Source organism: Toxorhynchites rutilus, chromosome 2, assembly GCF_029784135.1.
Source record: "Toxorhynchites rutilus septentrionalis strain SRP chromosome 2, ASM2978413v1, whole genome shotgun sequence".
Classification (NCBI taxonomy): domain Eukaryota; kingdom Metazoa; phylum Arthropoda; class Insecta; order Diptera; family Culicidae; genus Toxorhynchites; species Toxorhynchites rutilus.
Genome location: NC_073745.1, coordinates 107,306,915 through 107,331,119, shown reverse-complemented (window position 1 = coordinate 107,331,119; position 24,205 = coordinate 107,306,915). Strand labels below are relative to the sequence as shown.

Below are 24,205 nucleotides of genomic sequence, written 5' to 3'. Positions count from 1 at the left end.
TAGGTTACCATTCGGTCTAAATATATCACCAAATAGCTTTCAGAGAATGATGTCCATAGCACTTAGCGGACTCCCACCTGAATGTGCATTCCTTTACATCGACGACATCATCGTCGTCGGCTGCTCAATAAACCATCACCTTATTAACTTGGAAAACGTTTTCAAACAATTACAAAACTACAACTTAAAATTAAATCCCAAAAAATGCTCCTTCTTCAGACCAGACGTAACATATCTAGGTCATAACATTTCAGCGGCAGGTATACAGCCCGACCAATCTAAGTTTTCAGCGGTAACAAACTACCCCACACCATCATCAGCAGATGAAGTGAGGCGTTTTGTTGCCTTTTGCAACTATTACCGGAGGTTCATACAAAATTTCGCAGAAATAGCGTACCCATTAAACAAATTGCTCAGAAAAAACGCAAAATTTGATTGGTCTCCCGAATGCCAAAATGCATTCAATAAATTGAAAAACGAACTTATCTCACCAAAAGTTCTCAAATTCCCCGATTTCACACAAGAATTCACCCTAATAACCGATGCTTCAAAAACAGCATGCGGCGCCGTCTTAGCCCAAGAAAACGACGGTATAGAACTACCCATTGCATACGCAAGCAAAGCCTTCACAAAAGGTGAAGCCAATAAATCGACAATTGAACAGGAATTGACAGCAATTCACTGGGCAATTACGTACTTTAGACCATACCTCTACGGGAGGAAATTCACAGTAAAAACGGATCACAGACCGTTAGTATATTTATTTTCAATGAAAGATCCCTCATCAAAACTCACAAGAATGAGGTTGGATCTTGAAGAATTCCATTTTGATGTAAAATACGTTCAAGGTAAGCTAAATGTGACTGCAGATGCGCTATCACGAATAGCAATTAATTCCGAGGCACTTAAAACTATAAAAGTCCTGGGTATACAAACCAGAGCAATGACTAGAAAACTAAACGAAACGAATAACGACACAGAAATTACAGACAATAATTCAAACCCCGACGATACTGAGTCTGATCAGCTCAGAGCGTACGAGGCTATTGAACCCCGAGAATGGCAAAACCTACCTAAACTTCTATGCGGACGCGCATTAGAAATGAATAAAGAAACAAACGCTAGCGGAAACAAAAATTTGAAATGCGCAATAATGAATAAAAAAAGAACCGAAGAAAAGTCGTCGACAATAATTGAAAATGCAAGCAACACAAAAGAATCCCTGGGAAAACTAGTAAAGAAAGTTGAAAATATGGCCAAAAACTTGAAAATTAGCATGATAGCTCTAGCGTTATCAAGCGTAATTTTCCAAATATGCAGCGTGCAAACCTTTAAGAAGATTTGTAATGACACGCTCAAAGACTTGCAAATAGTGCTCTACACACCCAAGCGTGTGATAGAAAGCCAAAACGAAAGGTTCGAAATTATAAAAAACAATCACGATACACCCACTGGTGGACATACAGGAGTCACCAGACTATACAAAAAGTTAAGCAGACTCTATTCTTGGAGTGGCATGAAAAAAGATATCAGTAGCTACATCAAGAAGTGCATAAAATGCCAGCAAAATAAACACACAATACGAACAAACGAAAATTTCGTCGAAATTAAAACACCCCAAAAAGCATTCGACTGCGTATCGATTGACACAATTGGACCATTTAACAGATCCAATAATGGAAACCGATACGCACTGACCATTCAATGCAACTTAACAAAATACATCATTATTAAACCCACAATAGACAAACAAGCATCCACCATAGCCAAAGCCTTCATAGAAAACTTAATTCTGGTCTATGGAATTCCAAAACTCATCCAAACAGACCAAGGAACTGAATATAAGAACGAGTTATTCGAAAACATAGCTTCATTACTGAAGCTTAAACAAAATTTTTCCACTCCATATCACCCTCAATCAATAGGAAGCCTGGAAAGGAACCATCGTTGTCTTAACGAGTACGTAAGGCAATTCGTCAACCAAGCACAGAGTGACTGGGATGAATGGTTGCCTTACTACACATTCTGCTACAACACAACACCACACACAGATTTCTCATACACTCCATTCGAGTTAGTTTTTGGAACGAATGCTAAATTACCACAAAACCTCACAACAAGCACACATGTAGAACCAATTTACAACATGGATTTATATTACAAAGAACTTAAATATAAACTACAAATAGCATCAAATACCGCTAGGGAAATAATTGATAAGGTAAGAAAAGCCAGAAATGAGACACAGAAAACCATGGCTAGACCATCAAAAGTAGCCATTAATGATCTAGTATTCCTATCAAACGAAAACAGATCCAAATTAGACAAAGTATACGTAGGACCATATATAATAATTGACATTAAACACCCTAACGTAACAATAAGAGATGATCAAACCAATAAAGTCCAGACTGTACATAAAAACAGAATAATACCATATGAGCAACCCCACCCTAAGGGGAAAGGGATACCTAGTTAGCAGTTAATCCTTCCGACAGTTATTATCAAATGTAAAATGTATATATTAAACAAATATTAAAAATAAATATATTTATAAGCAAATAGAACACCCAACGAAGACAATCCGTATAATCATATTATAAGGATAATCTTTATAAACAAACTTAATTTTTACCTGAATACACGAAAAATGTACATATCACAAACATTGAATAAACACTAAAATTGTAAGGTCAGACGAATCTTTCCACCTAATTTAACTTGAATGACTTCTCAATGTTACGTCATTCTCCGAAAGGGGAAAGGTGTAATATGATCACGCTTAAACCCAACTCATCAATATTCGAGGCCTCTAAGGCAATAAACCACCCCGAGGGCGCTGGGCGATATAAACATAAAATGTGATACGATACCCGAGCCAGCAATCTGGCCCAAGAGTTCGTTTACTATTTATGATTGTATAACTCGACGCGCACCAAGGGCAGCGGCGAGTTTGTCTTCCTTCCGCCCCGCTGCGAGTTTAGCTAGCAGCAGAAATTTAACCAAACATGTGGCGCGCATCCGGCACACATGTTTCAGCACTTTCTTTTCCTATTTACTTTGACCCACAAAGAAGTGTTTTCTCTCTCTCTCTCCGAAGAACGCGTCTGACCAAGGCCATCACATATCACTCTAACTGCTGGTGCGATGCTCCGCCCAGCATAATTTGTAAATATTCTGTGTAGAGTTTAAGCCTATTTTTGTAAACTAGTATTTAAGCCCCGAGAGTCTTTTCTTTGAATACAGATGTCAGTTGACAGTATACAGTATAGAGAGGCGACGCTTGTACGAATAAGCGTTTGTGTTTATTGATTTACCAAATCCGAAAGTCGACGCCACTGAATGGCGTAAGTTCCTTCCTCACGTTTACAACTGTTCTATGTCCCAGACCCTGAATATCAACCGGTATATACACTCTACAAGTTGTCCTGGACCTCCCTAGAAGAGCTTCGCTGCGAGGTCATTTTGAACAGATACTTTATGATTCTTCAGCTGATTGATGAGAGTTTGAGCGGCGCGGAAATGGACATAGCACCAACATTCTCATGAAGCGACCCTAATTCCTCCATATATGTATGTAAAGATGCTTGGAGAATACCTCGCCAAACCATTCTTCATATTTCATTAAAGCACACTTGCGCTTTGTCGTCAAGTTCCAAAAGTGCATCACCCTTGTCGAAAATCGAACACTTCTCTAATTACATTTTTGTTCAACTTATGCTGTTACCGAGTCTACATTTTTTTTACTGACATCAATTTTGTTATTTTTGTGCGAGTGAAACAAATCTCAAGTTTCCACTCGGTTCGTGGCAGTTCAACACACACGGGACATTTTTGGTTACTCGGCGCATAATTATTTATCGGCAGATATAGCAGGGTAGCTCTAAGCGCCTCCCCAGAAATTTGAAGGTAGAAGAATTGCTTGTAGAATTAATTTCGGAAAAATAAAAGAGTCGAGAGTTGCACGCTAACAGGTTTTAGTTGTATGAAAGAAAGCCAAGACCGTTCAGGCAACGCTACACTCAGATGAACTCTCAACGTTAACACATCAAGCTGGTCGAGGTGTGACTGAATGTTGTATCTTCCGCCCTTCTTTTATATATGCATCGCGCTTCGATACAACATGACTCTCTGAGCGGCGTGAAAATGGGCATAACAAATACATTCCCATATAGAGAATCACGTTGCTTCGAAGCGCAATGCATATATAAGAGAAGAGTGAAAGATACTATATTCATTTATTCACAAAAAAAAAACAATCCTAAGATGGATAAACACTAGATAGAAACAAAATTGCATAACTTGAATTTGATGACGTAAATATAAAACCGAAGATGTAAAGATATATCATCTGAATCAATTATGTATGTATATTAGGGTGCCAATGAAAATGGTCATCTCGAGTTTCAATTCATATTTATTTACTAACATAATCATCATCACGGTCTACATGATAAGAATAACAAACTAACAAATTAAATTAAGTTACGATTACGCAAGGGACAAAAAGATTCAAAAGTTTCAAAAAGTTACCCCAAAGAAAATGTTCACACCCTCGAAAAAAACACCCTACGCAAAATATCAGCTCAATCAGAATCAGACTTGGCGCAAAGCGGCCAAAGTTTGAGTTTTTTGAAAATCGAAAAATCACTAAAGGGGGGAGTAAAGGAAATCGGGTTTTTCGAAGAAAAAAATTGCATGAAACGTCGAGATCTAGTATCATCTCATATAATTTTTGACGTAGGACTACGTCTAACCGTTCAATATAGGGGTCCATTTCAATATTTCAGTGTGAAAAAGTGTTCAGTTTTTGAACGCTAATCTTCTTCTTCTTGGGTGGCACTAACGTTCCCAGTGAAACTGTTGCCTTCTCAACATAGGTATTACTTGCGTCATTTTGTTAGTAGTACCTAGCCGGATAACACGTCTTGAATGTATTCTAGAGTGGCAAGCTCTAGAATACGCGTGATCACAGTGCAAGTCGGAGGAAATATCTGACGAAAAATCCCCCGGCCAGAACGGGAATCGAACCCGAACCCCCGGCATGAAAATGTGGGACGCTAACCACTCGGCCACGGGAACGCTAATACCTCCTTAATTAACGATGGAAAAAATCACGCATGTTTTGACGTAGGACTACATCTTTCATTTCTATACCGGGGTGTAAAATCAAAGTTTCGAAAACGAAAGCGTTACGCCGGAGACCGAGATTTTGAGCATTAATAGCTCCTAAACAACTGAACGAAATGGTATGATAAACACTTCATTCGAAAGATAAAATGTCTACGCGTTATATACTTGTTACTTTTTGATCCAAAAACTTGTTTCAATAGTCTTAAAATTGCTTTCAAAACAGGCTATTGAAATCACCAATCGGTATATAAGCGAGCGCCGCTCGGAAATCCACTCAGTTATAATTGAACAGCGATTGGAGCATGTTGTCGCTGTTGTGGTGAAGTTCTTTGTTTATCATCAAAGCGTGGATGAACAGTGTCACCAAGAGCCTGTTTGTGCACCTTAGGCCAGAAGGGAATCCATCAGAAGGAGAGTGATGCCACAAACGGTTCCCCGGGAAGAGATCAGAGCAGCCGCCACACACACACATACACGCGCGGAACTCTTCGTTTGGATGCCATTCAGCATCGAGAAAATTACGGAAAGATTCAATCGTTGCTGAAAAATAATCTGCCAGTTCCCCTGGGAATTGAAAAATACATTCATGCGAAAGAGTTTATTTTAATGTTTTCTAACCATATAACACAGCGACCAAATATTTTTCAATCAAGTGCTATTTACAGGTGGTTATCGAGTTAGCATTAACCACTGGTGGGCTTCGAGTATCGAGGAAATTCTGGAAAGAACTAATCGTTGCTGAAAAATGCTCTGCCAGTTCCCCTGGGAATTTAAAAATACATTGATGCGATACAGTTTATTCTAATGTTTTCTATCCACATAACACTGCAACCAAATACATTTGGTTTTGTGATTTTTCATTCAAGTGCAATTAGCAGGAAAGCTTCTGAAGATTATTCTTCCCCATCAGTAGGATATGTTCGTTTCCAATGTATGCGCGCGCAAAGGAAAATGTTTCGCATCGCGAAAAACATAATTCTCAATCGATTATTGCTCAGTCGCTGAAAGTTTCAAACTCAGAGAGCTCATTCGCCTCTAGTTTGCCTTCCAAATTGCCATCGTAAACCACACCTTCTTTCGATTCAATCACGGACAAAAAGCATACTTAAGCGATATTCTGGTGGTGAAACGCATTCATTTTTCGTGAGGACATCTACAAGACAACATCGTTACTGAACGAGTTGAACGAGCTGGACGAGCTGGATGGTGAGGGATCAAGGGATTCATTACCTGGCCTGACCTAACCTAACCTGAAACGCATTCAGTTTGTTTGGGACTATGACGGAGTGCAGAAAAGCCGATCCATCAGAAAGAGAAGAGAAGACGACCGAGAGAATACGAACATCGAAAATTGGTTCCGCTTGAGACATCGGAGCAACCGCCACAAACACACACACACACATACACGCGCGCAACTCTTTACGTTTGCTGGTTATCGAGAAGAATCCGGAAAGAAGTGATCGTTGCTGCAAAATAATCTGCCAGTTCCTCTTGGAATTGAAAATTACATACAAGCGAAAGAGTTTATTTGAACGTTTTCTATCCATATAATATTGCGACCAAATACAATTGGTTTTGTGATTTTTCAATCAAGTGCAATTAGCAGGAAAGCTTCTGAAGATTATTCCTCCCCATCAGTAGGATATTTTCGTATCCAATATTGGATGCATAAAACCTTGTACCTCCAACGTAACGCTCTCATTTTCGAAGTCCCCCAAATATTCATTTATTCATTCATTCAGAATGGATTTAGATCCAACTTCAAACAAATGATCACTAAATCAACGATAGTCCTACGTCACCATTGCGGTTATACCATCGATATAACCCACTTCCTGTTTTTTTTGTAACCATCAACGTGTAGATTTTTCGATTGTACACGATTTCTCAATTCCTTCTCACTTCGTTTCGGCTTCTTCTTCTTCACCTTGGTTGATTTGTTTTGCGTTGTAACAATTGAATCGCTTCAGCCCATAGTCGCCATCCAACCCGCACTCATTCATGCGTAAATAACCCTCACACACCTCTCACCCTAGGATCACCGTGGAACATTAGTGAACACCTACGCGTATGAGGTACTCGCCGATCACTACAAATTATTGGAACGAAAGAAAAACAACAAATCATAACAAATCACCTTCGTTCGGAAGTAACGCAGTTTAATTAATTATGCTTGTTTGTCTGTCCGTCAACATTGGACCCGATTCTATGGGAGTTTGCCAGAAACGAAAAAAAAACAAATCGAAGTAATTCATCGTGTTATGTCAAGAAGTAATCTACTAATGTTGTCATCATTTTACCATTCTGACCTAATTCATTCGTGGGACATACATACCGGGTGTTAGTAGTTGACTCAGAATATTTCGAGAGGTCATAGAGCTTCAAATTAGACGAAAAAATCATTCTATGCAGATGGTTGAATCTCAACTCCGACAGAATTATTAAACTTTTCTTTTTGGGCTCTGTTTACCCTAAACTGGCTCTAATTCGAAAAATAAGCTACATGGAAAATCTGTAACTTCCATTGTAGAAGCCCAAAACTTAAAGTAAGTGTTAGCTTAGGTTTTGTTAAAGAAAACTGTGAAAAGTTTATGAGTGCTCTAGCCAGCAATAACATCGATGTGTTAGTTGCTATCTGATAGTTAATATGCTCTGTCATGCATCCAAATCGTTGGAACGATTTCAAACACAATATTGTACTTTATTCTAGTGTGAGTACAGTTTTAAAATACCTAAACTTGCTAACTCGCCAAATCTAGCTGTGAAGGCAATGTGCTTTCGGTAAAATATCGTTTGATTTAAGCCCGTCTGTCGAAGAATTGGCACCATACCATCATCACCGATAAAGCATATAAACTTTTCAAGTGTAAACGCTGATACCATCCACGTGTGTTGGCGGCTGTCTCAATGGCGGCTTCAGTCGTTATCTTGACAGGTTTTACTGTATTGAACCCATATGCCATTGTAAAACCTTCGATGATAATTTTGTGAATCACAAACTAGCAAAAGCAGATATCACCCCACTAGGAATTGCAACATTGATCTATATTGAAAATGGTTTGGAAATTGATCGTTTGAACTAATGTTTTCACTAACAGGCATCTTTTTAAGGTGAAATATAATCTGATTGTCTGTGATAGTACATGAAATATCCTAAAATGTATCATCATTCCACACGATCATCTTGATAACGTACCAATCACCAGAGACACCAACAATCTCATGTTATGACCACGCCGAATCTCGCGGTTCCTGTCCTGTTTCCTGTTTTCCTCCAACAGAAGATCCGTTTCCTCTTCGGGGTACATTTGAAAACTTGGTTTCACAACGCAACACGCATGGTAGGTTTGAAAGCACCGACTGCACAGTTAGGAAGTAACACTTTTTCAGTCCAATTTGTCAACCTCCCTAATCTACCACTAGCAAAAAAAATATATATTATATATCGCGCGTAGAATCGCGTCAACCAGCCGATGGATTACGACTAAAACTCCACGGGAAGTGTAATCGTGCCCGCTTGCGGTGGTATTTTTATCTACATAAACACACCAACATTGGCGGTATAGTTTGGTTCACTCAACAGCTGTTATCAATGCGCCAAAATGGCAGCAGGCGCACTTAAAACTGCTTCAATATCCAAGGGATCCACCGAAAGGGCTATCAGCGTGGAGTGAAGCATTGAATAACGAAGCGGTGAACCCAACCCTGGGATCATACAGTGCGAAACAATCCGCAGGGTTTCCCGCGTCCCGGGGATCAGGTTTTGAGGTATGCACAGTGTGTTACTGTGTCAGTGACGTGACACTACAATTTTGGCGATAAAGCTCCGATGATTGTATTATTTCTGTATTGTATTATTTCTTATCTGGTTCGACATGGAAGAGTTTCTTCTCGATGAGCTCACGATATAATCGGTTGATTCAGGTACTGTTTCGCTCTTCAAACAAATACTTTTTGAGTGTCGCCCCGGGTGATTTGAGGTATGAGAAGAGTTGGAGCAAACGAATTTCACCGTGCTGCCAGTGATCAATCAACGCTCGATAGTTTTCTCGGGAGTATCAATTCAGACAACTCAATTGTCACTATTTAAATCCTATATCATGGGACAGATTCAAATCTATTAAATTTGTTTATGATTCAATGAATCGGAAAAATTTTATCGGTTGAAATACAGGTGATAAAATGAATTATCGATAAAAATATAGAGAATGCACGAACATCGTTATTTAGAAGTTGCCTAGTCTTCTGCAACTCATAAGCCGGCGCTCGTCACTCTCGGTGTCGATCTTCGCTACCCGATTCTGCCAAAATTTCATCTAATCCATGTTTATAATTACATTTCCCTTCAAAGCTTCTCTATTATACAGCCATTCCATTCCAAACCGATAGAGTGGTTCTCAGATGTTCGTGAAAATTGGTAGTTTTCTTCCTTATCGCCTTATCGCAAAATATTAGACCCATTATTTTGTTAATTGTTTTCATCAGGGTGCTCATTTCTATTTCAGGGTGGTTCGAAAATCAGTTTTTTCACCTTTTTTCCAAAAATACCTATTTCAAAAATTCATAACTGTTGATCAACCATATCAAATTTGGAACCAACTAGTAAAAATATTGAACGCGCAAAAATTTCGGATGTTGTTTTGTAATTCTTTATTGTATTTATTTTTTATAGTTTACAATGTTTCGAAGAGGGCGCGACATTTTTGATTTTTTTTCTTATAAATAGAAGTCATGTAGAAAATTTATAAAATAATTTCAAGATGATAAAACTATTTTTGACAAACTTTGTGGAACATCAAAATTTTATGAATTTTCGAAACTTCGAATTTTTGTATGTTGACAATCATTATTTTTTCTTACTAAGCGCAAGTTCATGAGTCCAATCGCAGGACTGTTCATTAATTGATCTTCTAATTACCTTTTACTATCAAATTCCTAGTACTTCTACCGAAATTCTTCATTATGATATCAGATTATTTTCAAACACAATTCTCGTTCAAGATTGTTCAACCACTTGCAAATAACATGTTCCTCCGTTACATATTTTATACAGAAAATATGATAGAATGAAGACAGACCCCTCCCCTCTTCTCTCCTTAGAGAGAGGGGAGTAGTGTCGAACCACCATAGAAACATTTATTGCAGCGTCTGATTTGTACAAATATTAACTCATCTCATGTTCACTCCACGATGAAACCCAATGTTACCGCATGTTTTCATGCAATGGTTTTAGCTGAACTGAAGAAGTGAAAAACCATTATCAGCATCAAGAAGTCCTTTTTACGTGGGAAATATGTACCTGGTAAAAAAATCCGCTTTAGAATAAAAAAAAACCCTTTCTAACGCTCCCAAAAATATTACTCCAAACAAATAATTCACCAATTATACTTTTCAGCATCTATCGTCGAATGGCAACAAGAATCCGAAATCGATTGTTTTGGTGGTAACTATAACAATAAACACTACTCTTATTTTTGAAAAATTTCTTCTTTCCATTCGGCTTGCAATGTGTTTTACTTTGACGTCACTTTCAATTTGGAAACCATGCACGGACTCGTAAAAACTGAATGATCGATCTGAAAGACCCCAATAAGCTCAAAAACACGTCTAAATTACCACGGGCTCTCCCCAAGTAAACAAAAATCAGTTTAAATATTTTACTTTATTCTTCGAATATCACTTTAGAATCCATCGTATTGTGGATAACTTGCAATATCTCTTTTGTGAAAAGTTTGGTGGCCCTGGAAAGCGCCAATTAATTTTTTAAATGTTATTTTTCATGAGATAAACAATTGAATAACTGTAAAATGTTAAGCGTTATCTAAACGCCCTTACTGCCTCATTTTGATTGGCCCGATCTACGGTTTCCCTAACACAGCCATCAAAACCAAGCAGCCTCGGGGAAATCGGCATTGCAAATACGTGAAAGTATGGGGGCTTTTGTTCTCACCGAAATATGTTCCCTAACACAGACTTCAAAACCAAGCAGCGTTGGAGAGATCGGCATTGCAAATACATGAAAGTCGGGGGTATTTTTGTTCCGACTGAAATATGTTTCCCTAACACAGACTTTAGAACCAAGGTGTCTGAGGAAATTGGCATTACAAATTCATGCAAGTCGGGGGCATTTTTGTTCCGACTGAAATGTGTTTGCCTAACATAGACTTCAAAACCAAGATGTCAGGGGAAATCGGCTCTGAAAATAAATGCAAATTGCGAGTACTTTTGTACTCGCTTGCCTTTGTGCAAACTAGAATATGTTTTCTTAACACGGTCTTCCGGGGGTACTTCTGCACTCGTATGTTTTTTTTTGCACTCCGAAAAGTGTTTTCCTAACACGGATTACAAAAACGGGTACGAATACCATGCTTTGGCTCGGTTATTCAAGCTTGCATTGAAGGATATGCCTTCATATCTTCTGCTCTCTGAATTACTACGTATACCATTTGATGATTAGGCAAGATGTTGATAACCAATAGCTGCGCTGACGCCTATTGATTTAACAATATGCGTTCGACGTACATGTCAAAATCGAAACTGAGTGCCTGAAGTTCATCAAATCAAGTAAATTCGCGATTCGAGAAGTACATACATTTGAGAGATGCAAACATCAGAAGGAAACGTAAAATAAAATAATCATTTGATAATTCTTCCGTTCACATATTTTGTCCTCGGCATCATACGAAATGTAAAAGGACTCACTAAAAAAAAGAACATAATCTATCACAACGCATGAATTGACCTTATATATAATTATACAATCTTTTTACTCACAAAGCAAATATATTGAATTCAATTGAATTCGGGAATTGTTTCATTCAACCAAAAATTTAATTAATGCAAACAAATGATTGCTACGCTAAGGTAGTCCCACGTCAACCTTGCGGTTATATCATAGATGTAGCCCACTCATTTTTTTTTTACTTTTTTTGTAAGAGGACCTGCTCGACCGGAACAAGGGTCAGTTGTTTGTTTGTTCATTGTGCAGTAGCGTAAGATGTGAATCTTTTTTGAACTTTGCTACCTCCGGTTTTGAAATTGGTACAGATATAATTATAATGTAACATATTCTCTACTCTTCTATTCTAAATAAATTAAATTTCTTCGGTTCCAAAAGATATTGCAGCCACTCTTAAAAATTGCTTCCGAGGGGGAACGCTTCACAGCGGACGGTAATGAGTTCCAGTTTACCACACCTCGAACGAACAATGAATTAGCGTAGCATGCCGTGTTGTTGGATGGTATCACTAGGTTCTGCAAACGTCGCCCACGAGTTTGGAACAGTTTTCGATGAAGTATGGCAGGAGTCTGTGTCTTTAATAGATTCCACAAGAAGACGCATGATTGGTGCGCCTAAAAGTTTTGTAGAGAACACTGATCAGAATTAGTTCTAAAACTGAAAATGAATTTCTCTTGAAATGGAATTTACCTCTAATGAATTTCTTGAACAATTATGTGTTACCTACGTTACCAAAGTGTAACCGATATGAAACTAAGATATGTATGAAGTATATGGTTACCCACAATCCAATCGACGAAAAAAACATCGACCTAACAACGACCGTAACGCTGTTACCTATTCACGATGACGACGATTAGGTATCGACATCTGGATACGGCATTAGTTTGAATGAGGCAAACTATTCTCTATCATATTAGTCGGCCCGAATCAGTTTTTATTTGCTAAAATTTGTATGAAATTTTTTTCTTGGCATAATTTTTTCAACTTAAAGTACGTTGTCATGACCCTAAATTGAATTATTTTTTATAGACGTTCAGATATTCTCAAAAAAACTTGTCATTATAATATAAAATTATCTTCAAACATATTTTTTTATGACGTTTTTTCAACACTTGCAGGCAATGGTGATTTTCACTTACATAAAGTACTAATTTGATTAAGGAAAAATCATGTTCATTCATAATTTTCATTTTAAAAGTGTATTCATTCCTTCTGCAAATCCATACTGTCATGCCTATTCCCCAATATCGTCAACGCGGATAGTTCGTTAGTCGAAATACTGAATAATTAAACAAACCAAATGGCATCACTGGTGGTTCTTTTTTCCACTCCGCTAAACTGTCATCTCAAACAAAAACAAATGGATCATACAACTGGTGAGTATGAAATATATTTCGGCAGCAGCAGAATTTGACCATGGTATGGTATTGCGAAGAACTTTCCCCATTAGAGGTTCCGTGCTTCGCGCACATTCAAAAATCCTCTTCAGACACGAAAACTCAACAAGGAGGTATTTATCAACTTGCTCAGCTGAATTACCACCCCGGAAGAACCCGAATGCACTGATTCCGTTGTATAGTAGAATGAAAATAGGTGAGGTAAGCGAACGTAATCGCATGATATTTTAATGTTCGCATTTTTATCCGGATCATACAACTGGTGAGTAGGGAATTCATTTCTGCTTTTCACTTACTAATCATTTTATTTTGTTTCAGCTATGAATACATCCGACTCAATCAATCGGCGAGTGAGAAAGATGATTTCCCTCATCACCACATTGCTTATTTACACTTCTGTCACACCAGCCAACAGCATCAGCTTTCCCGCAGCAGTATCCTTTAAGTCCAGGGTGCTATTCCGGGGAGTAGCATCAACAGCAACAGCAGGTCCTGGCCATCGATAGTATTTCGAGCAATTTTCCCCATCGGAGATCCCGTGCTTCACGCACATTGAAGAATCCTCCTCAGCCACATATCTGTGTCATCAAGGGCAAGGAGGTATTCATCAATGTACTCAGTCGGATTTGAATCGTCAATCCAGACAACCCGGATGCACCGATTCCATTATATACCTTATTTTTATTATACATGAATTTTTATTATTTTTTTTCAATAAAATGATTAAAATCGATCAATGTATTTCCTTTTCATTTTCAATAACAAACCAATACAAACAAGCAGCAAGCAGTGCTGAAAGCAGCGCTGCAAGCAGGTCGACGCCTTGCACATGTTGGCGAAAAAGTGGCGTCAAGTTGTTCGATGAATGCATATGAAAGGTCGATAACTCGATTGCAAGGTGGCAGCATTTGAGGTCGATTGTTGACATTTCATCGACCCGATCTTGGCAGGCAAAACGGAATGTGGGTATAGTTCCACGTTAGGATAGTCTATGTCAGAATTCCGAAGAATACAGACGGTAAACAAAATCCAACTTCCGTTTTCCAATCCAAAAAATTCCTCTAGTCCTCTAGTGAGTTTGAAGTCCGCCGGTTGTTTTATAGTTCCGAACTTAGTGAAACTTGTGCCCAGGTTTCTCAGTCCGTCCTTAGTTAAAAGGAGAGCGAGACGGATCACAGTTCGTTTTGGGCGGCAGTTCCCATAATCACGTGTATGCAATTGAACAATCCGGTTCAATTGCACCAGCGAAAGAAAAAAGTGTTCGTGTAATAAGTGGCATTCACGTTTTTAGGCCCAGAGGCCATTAGTGCCGTTAAGAAAGCCTTCGCGTCGTGTGAGGTGCGTGGAAGAAAGATCAAATGCACAATACCCTACCCCTCGCAGCTGACAGTATAACAGTGATGTTGGTGTTATATCATAGCAGCAGTAGTAGCATACATTTCCACTTCATTTACTCCTTCAGCAGACAACGGTGGAATAGGTAAGCCACACTTAATATTTCCTCTCTGTATCGGGTGATTTCACTGTAGGATTATACAAACAGCATTGAGGAACCCGTGCAGTGAATATCAGAAGTTTCACATTGGCGATCCTGCCGGACATTTTATGTTTTTTTGCCAAAAAAACGATACGTTAAATATTCAGTGAAATCATCCGGTATAGAGGAAAGAAATTTAAGAAAATGGCGTGTTGGGACAACCGTCTGTGATAATAAATGGCGTGTCGGGACAACCGCCTGAGATGTTGCGTGTTGGGATAACCGCTTGAAAAAGTGACGTGTCGGGACAACCGTCTAAAAGAATGCGTGTTGGGACAACCGCTTGCAAAAGGGGGCGTGTCGGGACAACCGCCTAAAAGAATGCGTGTTGGGAAAACCGCTTGTAAAAGGGGGCGTGTCGGAACAACCGCCTAAAAAACTGCGTGTTGGGACAACCGCTTTTGAAAAAAATGGTGTGTCGAAGAAACCACCCAATATCGAAAAGAAACAGCGAGCTGGGAAATGCTCGTTCAGTAACAATAGTTCTCAGTCAACATAGTCAACAGGAAACACTGAAGCAGATGATAGCTAGAAGTGTCGTGACATTCCGGCGTATGAAGCGACGACAAGTAATACGAACGTCCGATGCGACCAAATCGAACCTTTCTTTAAAAAACGTAAATGCAAACAAAATGCGGGAAGGGTGGTTCGAATATATTGGAAGCTCTGAGATCGCAGCATTTCTATCTAACGTGTGTGACCTATACAACGGTCACAACTGCTTTTTCTTTCAATGGGTGAAGAATTGCAGGGTATTGTACGAGTATGTAAGTTGAGGCCAAACCTGACGAAAGGTCATTGCTACACAACTTTTATTAAGAACAACGAAAGTAATTTTTGATGAACAATCGACACCGCGGTTGAGCACGAAGCATTTTCGTGCACGCGACAACGATCGGAGAAATCGATTATGAGTTTCCAGGTCAGACCAATGAAGAATGTACGTCTTCGTGAGTATAGTGCAGCAGATCAGGATCGTTTCATCAGGGCTCAGTTGCTCAAGGGCATGTCCAACAGCGAACTTGCTAGAACTGCTAGCACATTTAGTTACGAAGTAAAATTCATCGTACAATCGGCAACGAGAGGTGAAGCGTATGTAATAGGAGGGCTCACTGGAATAGGTGCTGCCCGTATTGAAATTGAAATGCAACAAATGCGGTCAACTTGGGCATTTTGCTGCAACTAAAACGCGTTAATGTCGTCCTGGAATTCAACTATAAAAGGTGAAACACTCCAACTGGAACTGGAAGCTTTGTAGTAGATTTCAACTTATCCATCAGGAACGGAATATTTGACAAAACTCATTTGTGTCGTGATTCCAGTTGAACTTCAAAAAACAGCGAAATTTAAAAGCATTTTACGAAAGCGAGTATGGTGACCTGGCATAGCCACAGATGTTGATCAATGGTTCATGCGAAACTTGTGCCATAAATGGTAGACCGGTGAAACCAATTACAATGCAAAAGATATTCACTCCTAAAACGGTTTGGGAGACGATTGCGCTCGATTCCAATAGTCCACCATTTAATACTGAAGAATATGGAAGCGATTGTTGTGGAACAGACAATATTCACTACACCATTTTTCCCACAACAAAATGGGTTAGTCGAAAAATTCATGAGAATTTTTAATAAAGCTAACCGGGAACAACTACAATGATGGACTGCAGGCTGCAATACAGCCGCATAATGCTGCTGCTCACTCAACCACCAATTTTTCCAGAGGAAGTCATGCTGAAAAAACCAGGGTGGTTTCACTATTGAACCGAGGATAAGCGCATATTGATGAACAGTTGCTCAACGAAAGGGACGCAAAGACGAAACTGTCTTCGAAAAAGTATTAGGATAAAACGCGATACGCTAGACCGTGCAATGTTCAGCCTGGCGACACCGTAATAACCGAGCAATAATCTAAAACTAAGGGAGATTCAAGATTTGACAATGGACGTTAGGTTGTACACTGAGAGAAATAATTAGTAAATATAACGAATTTTTTGGTAAATACTACTAATCTATAGTCATTTTCGACCGTACTAATAAACACATATGTCAAGCAGAACCATGATTCGGAAGCCCAATATCGGCTACATTTTCTCGCCGAAAATGCACGTATCAGAATTATATCCTTATTATACCTCCGTATTGCCTTATGGGAACAATGAAAATGATTAATACGCGCTTTTCTCACCAATTTTCAGATATGACAATATCCAAGCTTACTAATGTTATCGAGTAAAATATACTAATCTCTGGTAGGGATGCGGGTTTGTTGACAATATGTACAAAAAATTTGTACATTCTACTATTTTTGCATTACCAAATGTATTTAGTAGTTTTCGACCGAGGATTTTTCTAAGGGTAGTACAAGAGCATAATGGTAGCTTACTCTTGAATGACAATGATGGTATCCGCTCAGATGACATGTCACTCGAACGATAAAAGTGTATTCATGGCGAAAAGTAGAAACTAAAGAACAGAGTCCAGAGGAAATTCCAAAAGCAAGCAGAGGAAAAAAGAGCTCCTGGTTATTCATCTGACTGTGCGATTGACAAGGATCATTCAAACGGTTTTACCTTCACTATTGATCATCAGATAGACACACCTAAAATAAAACAGTGTAAGCGAGCAATATATAAATAATTGTTTTTTTTACAAATTCCACTTAAACTACCGCCATGCATGCAAAATAATGTCATTGATATTTCTTTTCCAAAATAGTCAACTGAATGATTCAAAAACAAGAAAATAATAGACAGCGCAATCAATGAATTTTGACAGTTGGTGTGTTATCGAGTGCGTGCAGTACTTGTTTCTATCGCTGCGCGTTGAGTACACAGATGGCACCCAGAGAGAGTGTCGTCATTTTTTTTATTTCCTACCCTATAAAATATGTGGACATGTGGCAAACAATATTTGTTATAGATAGATAATCCAGGTCAGAATTGACCGTGAGGACTGTAATCAGAGAAAATTCACGCAGCAGAATATGTTTAATCATATTTTTTGGGGTATTCCGTATCGTAGATTGAAAAAATATAAATTGGAATGACAGACAAAAGACAAACAAAAACAACACAAAAAGAAGAAGGGAGAAGGGAGATGTGAGGTGCGTGGAAGAAAGATCAAATGCACAATACCCTACCCCTCGCAGCTGACAGTATAACAGTGATGTTGGTGTTATATCATAGCAGCAGTAGTAGCATACATTTCCACTTCATTTCCTCCTTCAGCAGACAACGGTGGAATAGGTAAGCCACACTTAATATTTCCTCTCTGTATCGGGTGGTTTCACTGTAGGATTATACAAACAGCATTGAGGAACCCGTGCAGTGAATATCAGAAGTTTCACACGTCGGACAATACGAGTAACCCGCTGAAACAAACACCCAATAAGGTTCTGGTGTTGGTGTGTACAGTTATCGTTCAGTAACAAGGCTAAGCCCAGTTATCGACATTCGCTTGCTTACTGGACCGGCATGTAAAACGTCAAACAAAACGAGGGGAGCTTCAATTATTTTTTTTTCTAATTAGCATTCGTATTACGAATTTGGAAAGCGACAACGACAATAATGGATTTTCAAGAGAAATGAACACAAATTTAAAATAAGTATTAATCATAAAAGTCAACTTTTCCAAATCGAATTAGTATTCTATGTAGATGATAATGACTTTACATAGAACATTGTAAAGCACTATACACTGTATCGTGAAATTGGATACACAAAAGGTTTCCACTGAAAATTTTGCATTAAGTGCAATAACAGGTATGAAATATAATTTGGGGAAATTATTTTTCTGTAATTCAATCAATGGTTTTGTTATTCGTAAATAATGTCAATTCATATAACATCTCAAATTACATTTGAATGCCCCTCACAAAAAATCTTCAAATTGAATATGACGTCAATTGTTTACGCATTGCTGCTCTTTCACTGGGCTACAGTTCACGTTCACCCAGTTCAGAAGCAGGTCCGGTTATCGAACGATTACTGTAGTTCGTACTGCAGGTGAAGTGGAACGTTTTATAGAAGCATTTCCAAAGCTTTCATGACCACTTTGTGACATGTGCATGAGCGTTGTCGTGCAAAAAGATCGAGTGTTCTAAAAGAAAAGAAGACATTTTGTATTACAAAATATTAGACAAAATTTTTTGTTTGAAGTTGATCATAGGTGCGAACATCGTAAGCCCATGCTTTAAATTGGAATCTAGAGTGTGCTACTTGATCGAAGTCCTGTTGACTTTGGAAGGCTGTGCTGTAAGCTACATAGCTTGGTCGCGTGGACAATTCCACTTAAGGCGGACCCCTGTCTAGAAGATTGAAAAATAATGAATTTTCGTGAATTTTTCTCGGATGTTAGGAATAAAGTGAAGTGTTCGGGTATATTGGTTATTGTTGAAGGTATATTTGAAGATGTATTTTGTATTTTTTGAGCGCACGAATAATAATTATTACGCTGTTGGAATCGGTACCTTACTAGTGCTACCGGTTCTGAAGCAACGGGGCGTCGTAGAACAAATTCCAATGAATATTTTGAACCTTTAGGACAATACTTAAACGGTACATATGGGTTTTAGAAAATTCGAAAAATTGCCAAAATGGCGGCTATTTTTGTTAAAAATGAGTCATTTTTCATGAAAAATCGCTTTTTAGAAGCCCTTTAAGTTCTCAAAGAGATACTGCTTGATGCAGAACGAAGTTACAACTAGAAACTCCGGGGACAGTGACAATTCATGTATGTGATGTACAGATTAAATCACTAATCGCAATACAGATAGAAATACACAAAAAAATAAGAAATAGGACTAGGACAAGAAATGGTACAACATGCGAAGATAGTTCAAATCCTTGAAGAGTTCAACATACAAAATTCTCAAACACATCCATTTATCGATAACTTCTTATCTATATGATTCTTTTTTCTGTGTTCTGGCGCCACCGATTCCTAATAATTGTTCCATCGGAGACAGAGTGGCATCATTCTCAGAAACTAACACAAGCCGACATATCCCTCGCTAATCATTTCAATATCGGCGAGTAGGCAATATGTGAATGATTTCCCGAAACCTGTTTCTTAAAATTCATGATCACACCGATTCGCGAATAATTCTCGTCACTGCTGGATCTCTGTGCATTTTTGTGTATGACTCTCCACTTCTCAGTTACTAAGAAATCCTAACACATCGTAAACCTCATTATTCACAAAACAAGATACATTACCAGCGCTATTGCTGCTTCGCCGGTAAGCCATCATCACTGACTCTCCTTCCTCTTCGAATCACTTTCGCTCACTGGAGATGAATTGCACACCGAAACGCCGTTCGATCGTCTATCCAAAACAAACAATAACTGATACGCACACCGAAAAAAAAAACGAAGAAAGGATGCTAATCAAATCAGCGTATTTCCCGACAACTTGACTTTGTTTTGCGCTTGAAACAAGAACACTACATGTCGCGGAAAACCACGCTCGATTTGCCGGGTGGATGCCGGCGACTGATACTTTTATACCACTATCTGGCGCGGGCGGAGGCAATACACGTCCGCACGGGGCGGGAGCCGAAAGCTGAATACAGAATCAGAACCAGCAGGCCTACTGGAATCAACAAGTGCAACTGTGAACTGTTGTGATGAAGACGGGCGAAGCGAGGGCAGCTTGAAAGAAAAAGTGTTCGCTTCAACACTTTAGCGTCCAAGCCTGCTCCTGGATACTACGTTACTTCTTCCCTACATTTCCTATCTTTGTTTATTTTGGTAACGGTATAACTGACTTATGATAACATAACAAACATAAATAAAATTTAAGCGAGTTTGAAATTTATCGAAGATTCCCGGTGGAATCAATAATCGGTATCCCAACATAAATATGTAAAACAGCAACGGTTGTTAAACAGCATGGTCGGTGTTGACATGATAGGAACCAATCACAAATTAGAATATGACTCCAATGTGCTGTTCGACTTCATCTGAACAGTTACAGCATTTTGCACGGCAATATTTGATTTTCAAGTAAAAATTAAATAAATCATTTCTTCGAAATCGATTTCTCACCACTTCAAATAGAGCAATTTCACGCCAAATCGGCCGACCTCTGCCTCGACCCTCTCCATTTTTTTTGAATCATTTGTTGGCAACTACCCAAATTCATAATTTTTATTATCAGTTGACCATTCTCTATTACGACTGATTTTTATAAGGGCATAGTATCCAGAATAGTTTACTTTTTTTCAAAAAATCATAACTAGAAATCTCGATTTCTGATTGAAATAAAATGCACTTCAAAGTTGTTGGGAAATCAATTAACTATTGAGGCAAAATAATATATTGGATAAATGATTTAAAAAATTACTAAAAAATTGAATTTAACACTAGGTTTACGGACGTTTCTTATATACCTATTTCTACGACACGCGTCAAATTGAAGAAGAAAAAAGAAAATAGATATCATATATATTAAGGTGCCAATGAATGTATGGGTTTTCCCAAACTCAAATTTCAAAAAGTTACCCTATACAAAATGTGCACCACCTCGAAAAAACATCCTATGCCAAATATCAGCTCAATCGGACTTAAGGGTGGCGCAAAGCGGTCAAAGTTTGAGTTTTTTTGAAAATCGAAAAATCACCCAAGGGGGGAGTAAAGGAAATCGGGGTTTTCGAAAAAAAAAATTGATGCCAAATGTCTTTAAATTGCATGAAAGAGAATTTGTGGCATCTCGAGAAAAAAATTTTGTCAAAAATCGACACTGGGTTTTTTTTCGGAATACGAGACGAAACGTATGGTTTTAAGTGCCTATAAAAATAGTTGTCTTGATTTTTCATTTCATTCCCCCCTTGAGTTATTTTTCGGTTTTCAAAAAACTCAAACTTTGACCGCTTTGCGCCACTCTCCCGTAAGTCCGATTGAGCTGATATTTGGCATAGGGTGTCTTTTCGAGGTAGAGAACATTTTTTATGTGGTAACTTTTTGAAATTAGAGATGTCCATTTTCATTGGCACCCTAATGCATACGATATACATGGGATAGAGAGAGGAACGAATTCGTTTTGGGGGAAGTCACTTCAAAATGCAATGAAAACAAATTGACAGGGAAGATCGAAATGATATAGACGAGTCGGTAAAGGGAGAGCCCGAGAAACTGCGTGAAAAAGCCAAAAGTCATTTCCGACTGAATACGGATATAATCAGTCAGATAGTCAGCTGACTATCCTCAGATGACTATGACTATGTCGAGCCCTGGCTGCTACCGTGGAGAGGAAAAATTAAATAAATTAAAAAACGAAAATCGATCGCATCGTGAAAAATGTCCAATTTCAAACGCTTATTGCTCAGTTATTTCATGATGAATTGATGTGATTTTTGTGTCAATCGATTTCGACACTCCGTAACATTTTTTTACATTGAATTAAGACTCCATGTCATGAAACTAATTATCAAACAATTAAAAAACCTCAACCGTTATCCCAACGAAAATAGCTCGTTATTGTTGGTCGAAATCGAAGATACAAGCTTTCTCTTGTGCTCACAATTATTGCTCAGTCATTTTCTGATGGATTTACGAAGGTTTTGCATCAAATATGCATTGCAGTGAAAATGAATAAAATAATATATTTTATGAAACTACAAACTTCGAAACCAAGGTGCCAGTGGAAATCGGCGTTGCAAATATATGCAAGTCGGGGGCATTTGTGTATTGCAAGTGAGGTGAGTGATACGATTAATTCTAGCAAATAAAATTCGAATTTGAAACTTTAATATTGGCTGCTTCGTGAAATTTCATATCAATGTCCGATCATGCATGGTAAACTGTTTAGCACAAGGGTAAGTGTAAAATTATATAAGGTAGCGGTTGTGTTAAAAATGACTTGAAATATGAAACGAGTTATTTCAATTTTCAAAAATAAAACCATGTGTATTCCCACTCAAGATAGGACCATCCGATTTAAACTGTGTTCATTTCATGAATGCGACGAGAAAAAGTGGAAAAGTGAAGAAATGTTCGAAAAGGTGATCTTTCGATTAAAATTAGCATTGAGGCATATAGCATCGTGTTCCGTTGGGTTTAAAGGAATGGATTGAATAAACACTCAGAAAGTAAAAATTATAATTGAAATTTACCTTTTCCATTTCAAATATGTTTTCTTTATAATGAAGTAACATGTTTTTGTGGTGACAAAAATTGATAATCGTGTTCGATAATGGTAATTATCTTATATTACATTGGTGGTTTTTTTTATTTCATCCATGAAGAACACAGAAGTCATCTCGTCCAGCGCCACAGAGGGCGGTTTTCATCATATCTCATTCCACTTCAGAAACTTCTGTAGTGATACGCGCCATCCAACGACTAATCACCATCCTTCTGTCAACATCACTAGGTTGTAACCAATAGTGAAATGCACAAATAATACCTTACAACCAAACAAAACGGCCCTTTTCTGGGCCTCCAAATCGTTATCAAAAAGTTTAACGATGTAATTTTTCAAACAAATCCAAATTCACCATGCAACAGATAGCCTAACGAATCCTACGTTAACTATGCGGTCGTGCCTCGGACACAACCCTCCTGTTACTTTTTATTCCAAGTAAAAATTCAATACACGGTTGGATTGGGAGAATTTAAGCACTGCTCATTTCTAAGCACCTAATCTTTTTTTTAATACGCGCGGACTAGATTATATCCAGTCTCCGATTTCTTTTCACTATATGTAATAGAGTCAAAAAAAAATTTTTTTATTTGTTTTTTTGAATGTATGTATAATTTTTTGGTTTTTTGAATGTAAAAGAAAAATTTATTTTCTGATTCATCACCTTAAAGTCATAAAATACCTTTCTTATATAAAAAAAAATCCGAATTCTTCCAGGAAGTGATAGAGAATTATATTTGATGATAAAAATCCTTCTACGCATAAGTTCGAATTACAACGATGACAGAGTTATTCAACTTTTTTCCTGTTTCGGGCTCTAATTAAACAAAAATTTCGCTACGTAGAACAATTCTGTTGCATCTATTTGACAGGAAGAAATTTATACAGGATACAGTTGTGAAACTTCCTGGTTAGTGGATTTTAGTAACATTTCAGAAGTGAAAAACTTCAAAGTTTGTGGTTTTAAGGTAACACATAATAAACTTGAATGTTTCTATCACTCAAATTAAAGCTCTCTAAACACTCTACAATTTGTTCTTTGACACCCAACTTCCATCTTGTTTAATTTCGCCTTAAGGTGAAGGTGGAAGCTAGCCACAAATGGCTGCCACAATGGCGCTCATTTCTTTCATCTCCCTCCCTCACCCCTCGCCCGAAAATCAATAATTTTGCGAAACAGTGTGAAGAAAATTATCGTTTTCGCACACTTCCCATCAAGTAATATCAACCAAACTCTAATCGATTACTCACA

At 38.1% G+C, this 24,205-nt stretch overlaps 1 protein-coding gene across 3 annotated transcripts in view; it reads right to left on the bottom strand.

Moving 5' to 3' along the window:
• The window catches only part of LOC129768236 (beta-glucuronidase), a 57,485-nt gene that overhangs the window by 27,663 nt on the left and 5,617 nt on the right, over positions 1 to 24,205 (bottom strand). Inside the window, exon 1 of one of the 3 annotated variants that reach the window (XM_055769735.1) lies at positions 20,028 to 20,361. The exons of 1 other annotated variant lie outside the window; for it this stretch is intronic. In XM_055769735.1, the coding sequence (XP_055625710.1) occupies positions 20,028 to 20,061 (34 nt within the window). In that variant the 5' untranslated portion in view covers positions 20,062 to 20,361. Of the gene's footprint in view, positions 1 to 8,329; positions 8,620 to 20,027; positions 20,362 to 24,205 lie in introns of those variants that run through there. One more of the 3 variants, XM_055769731.1, reaches the window with a different exon arrangement.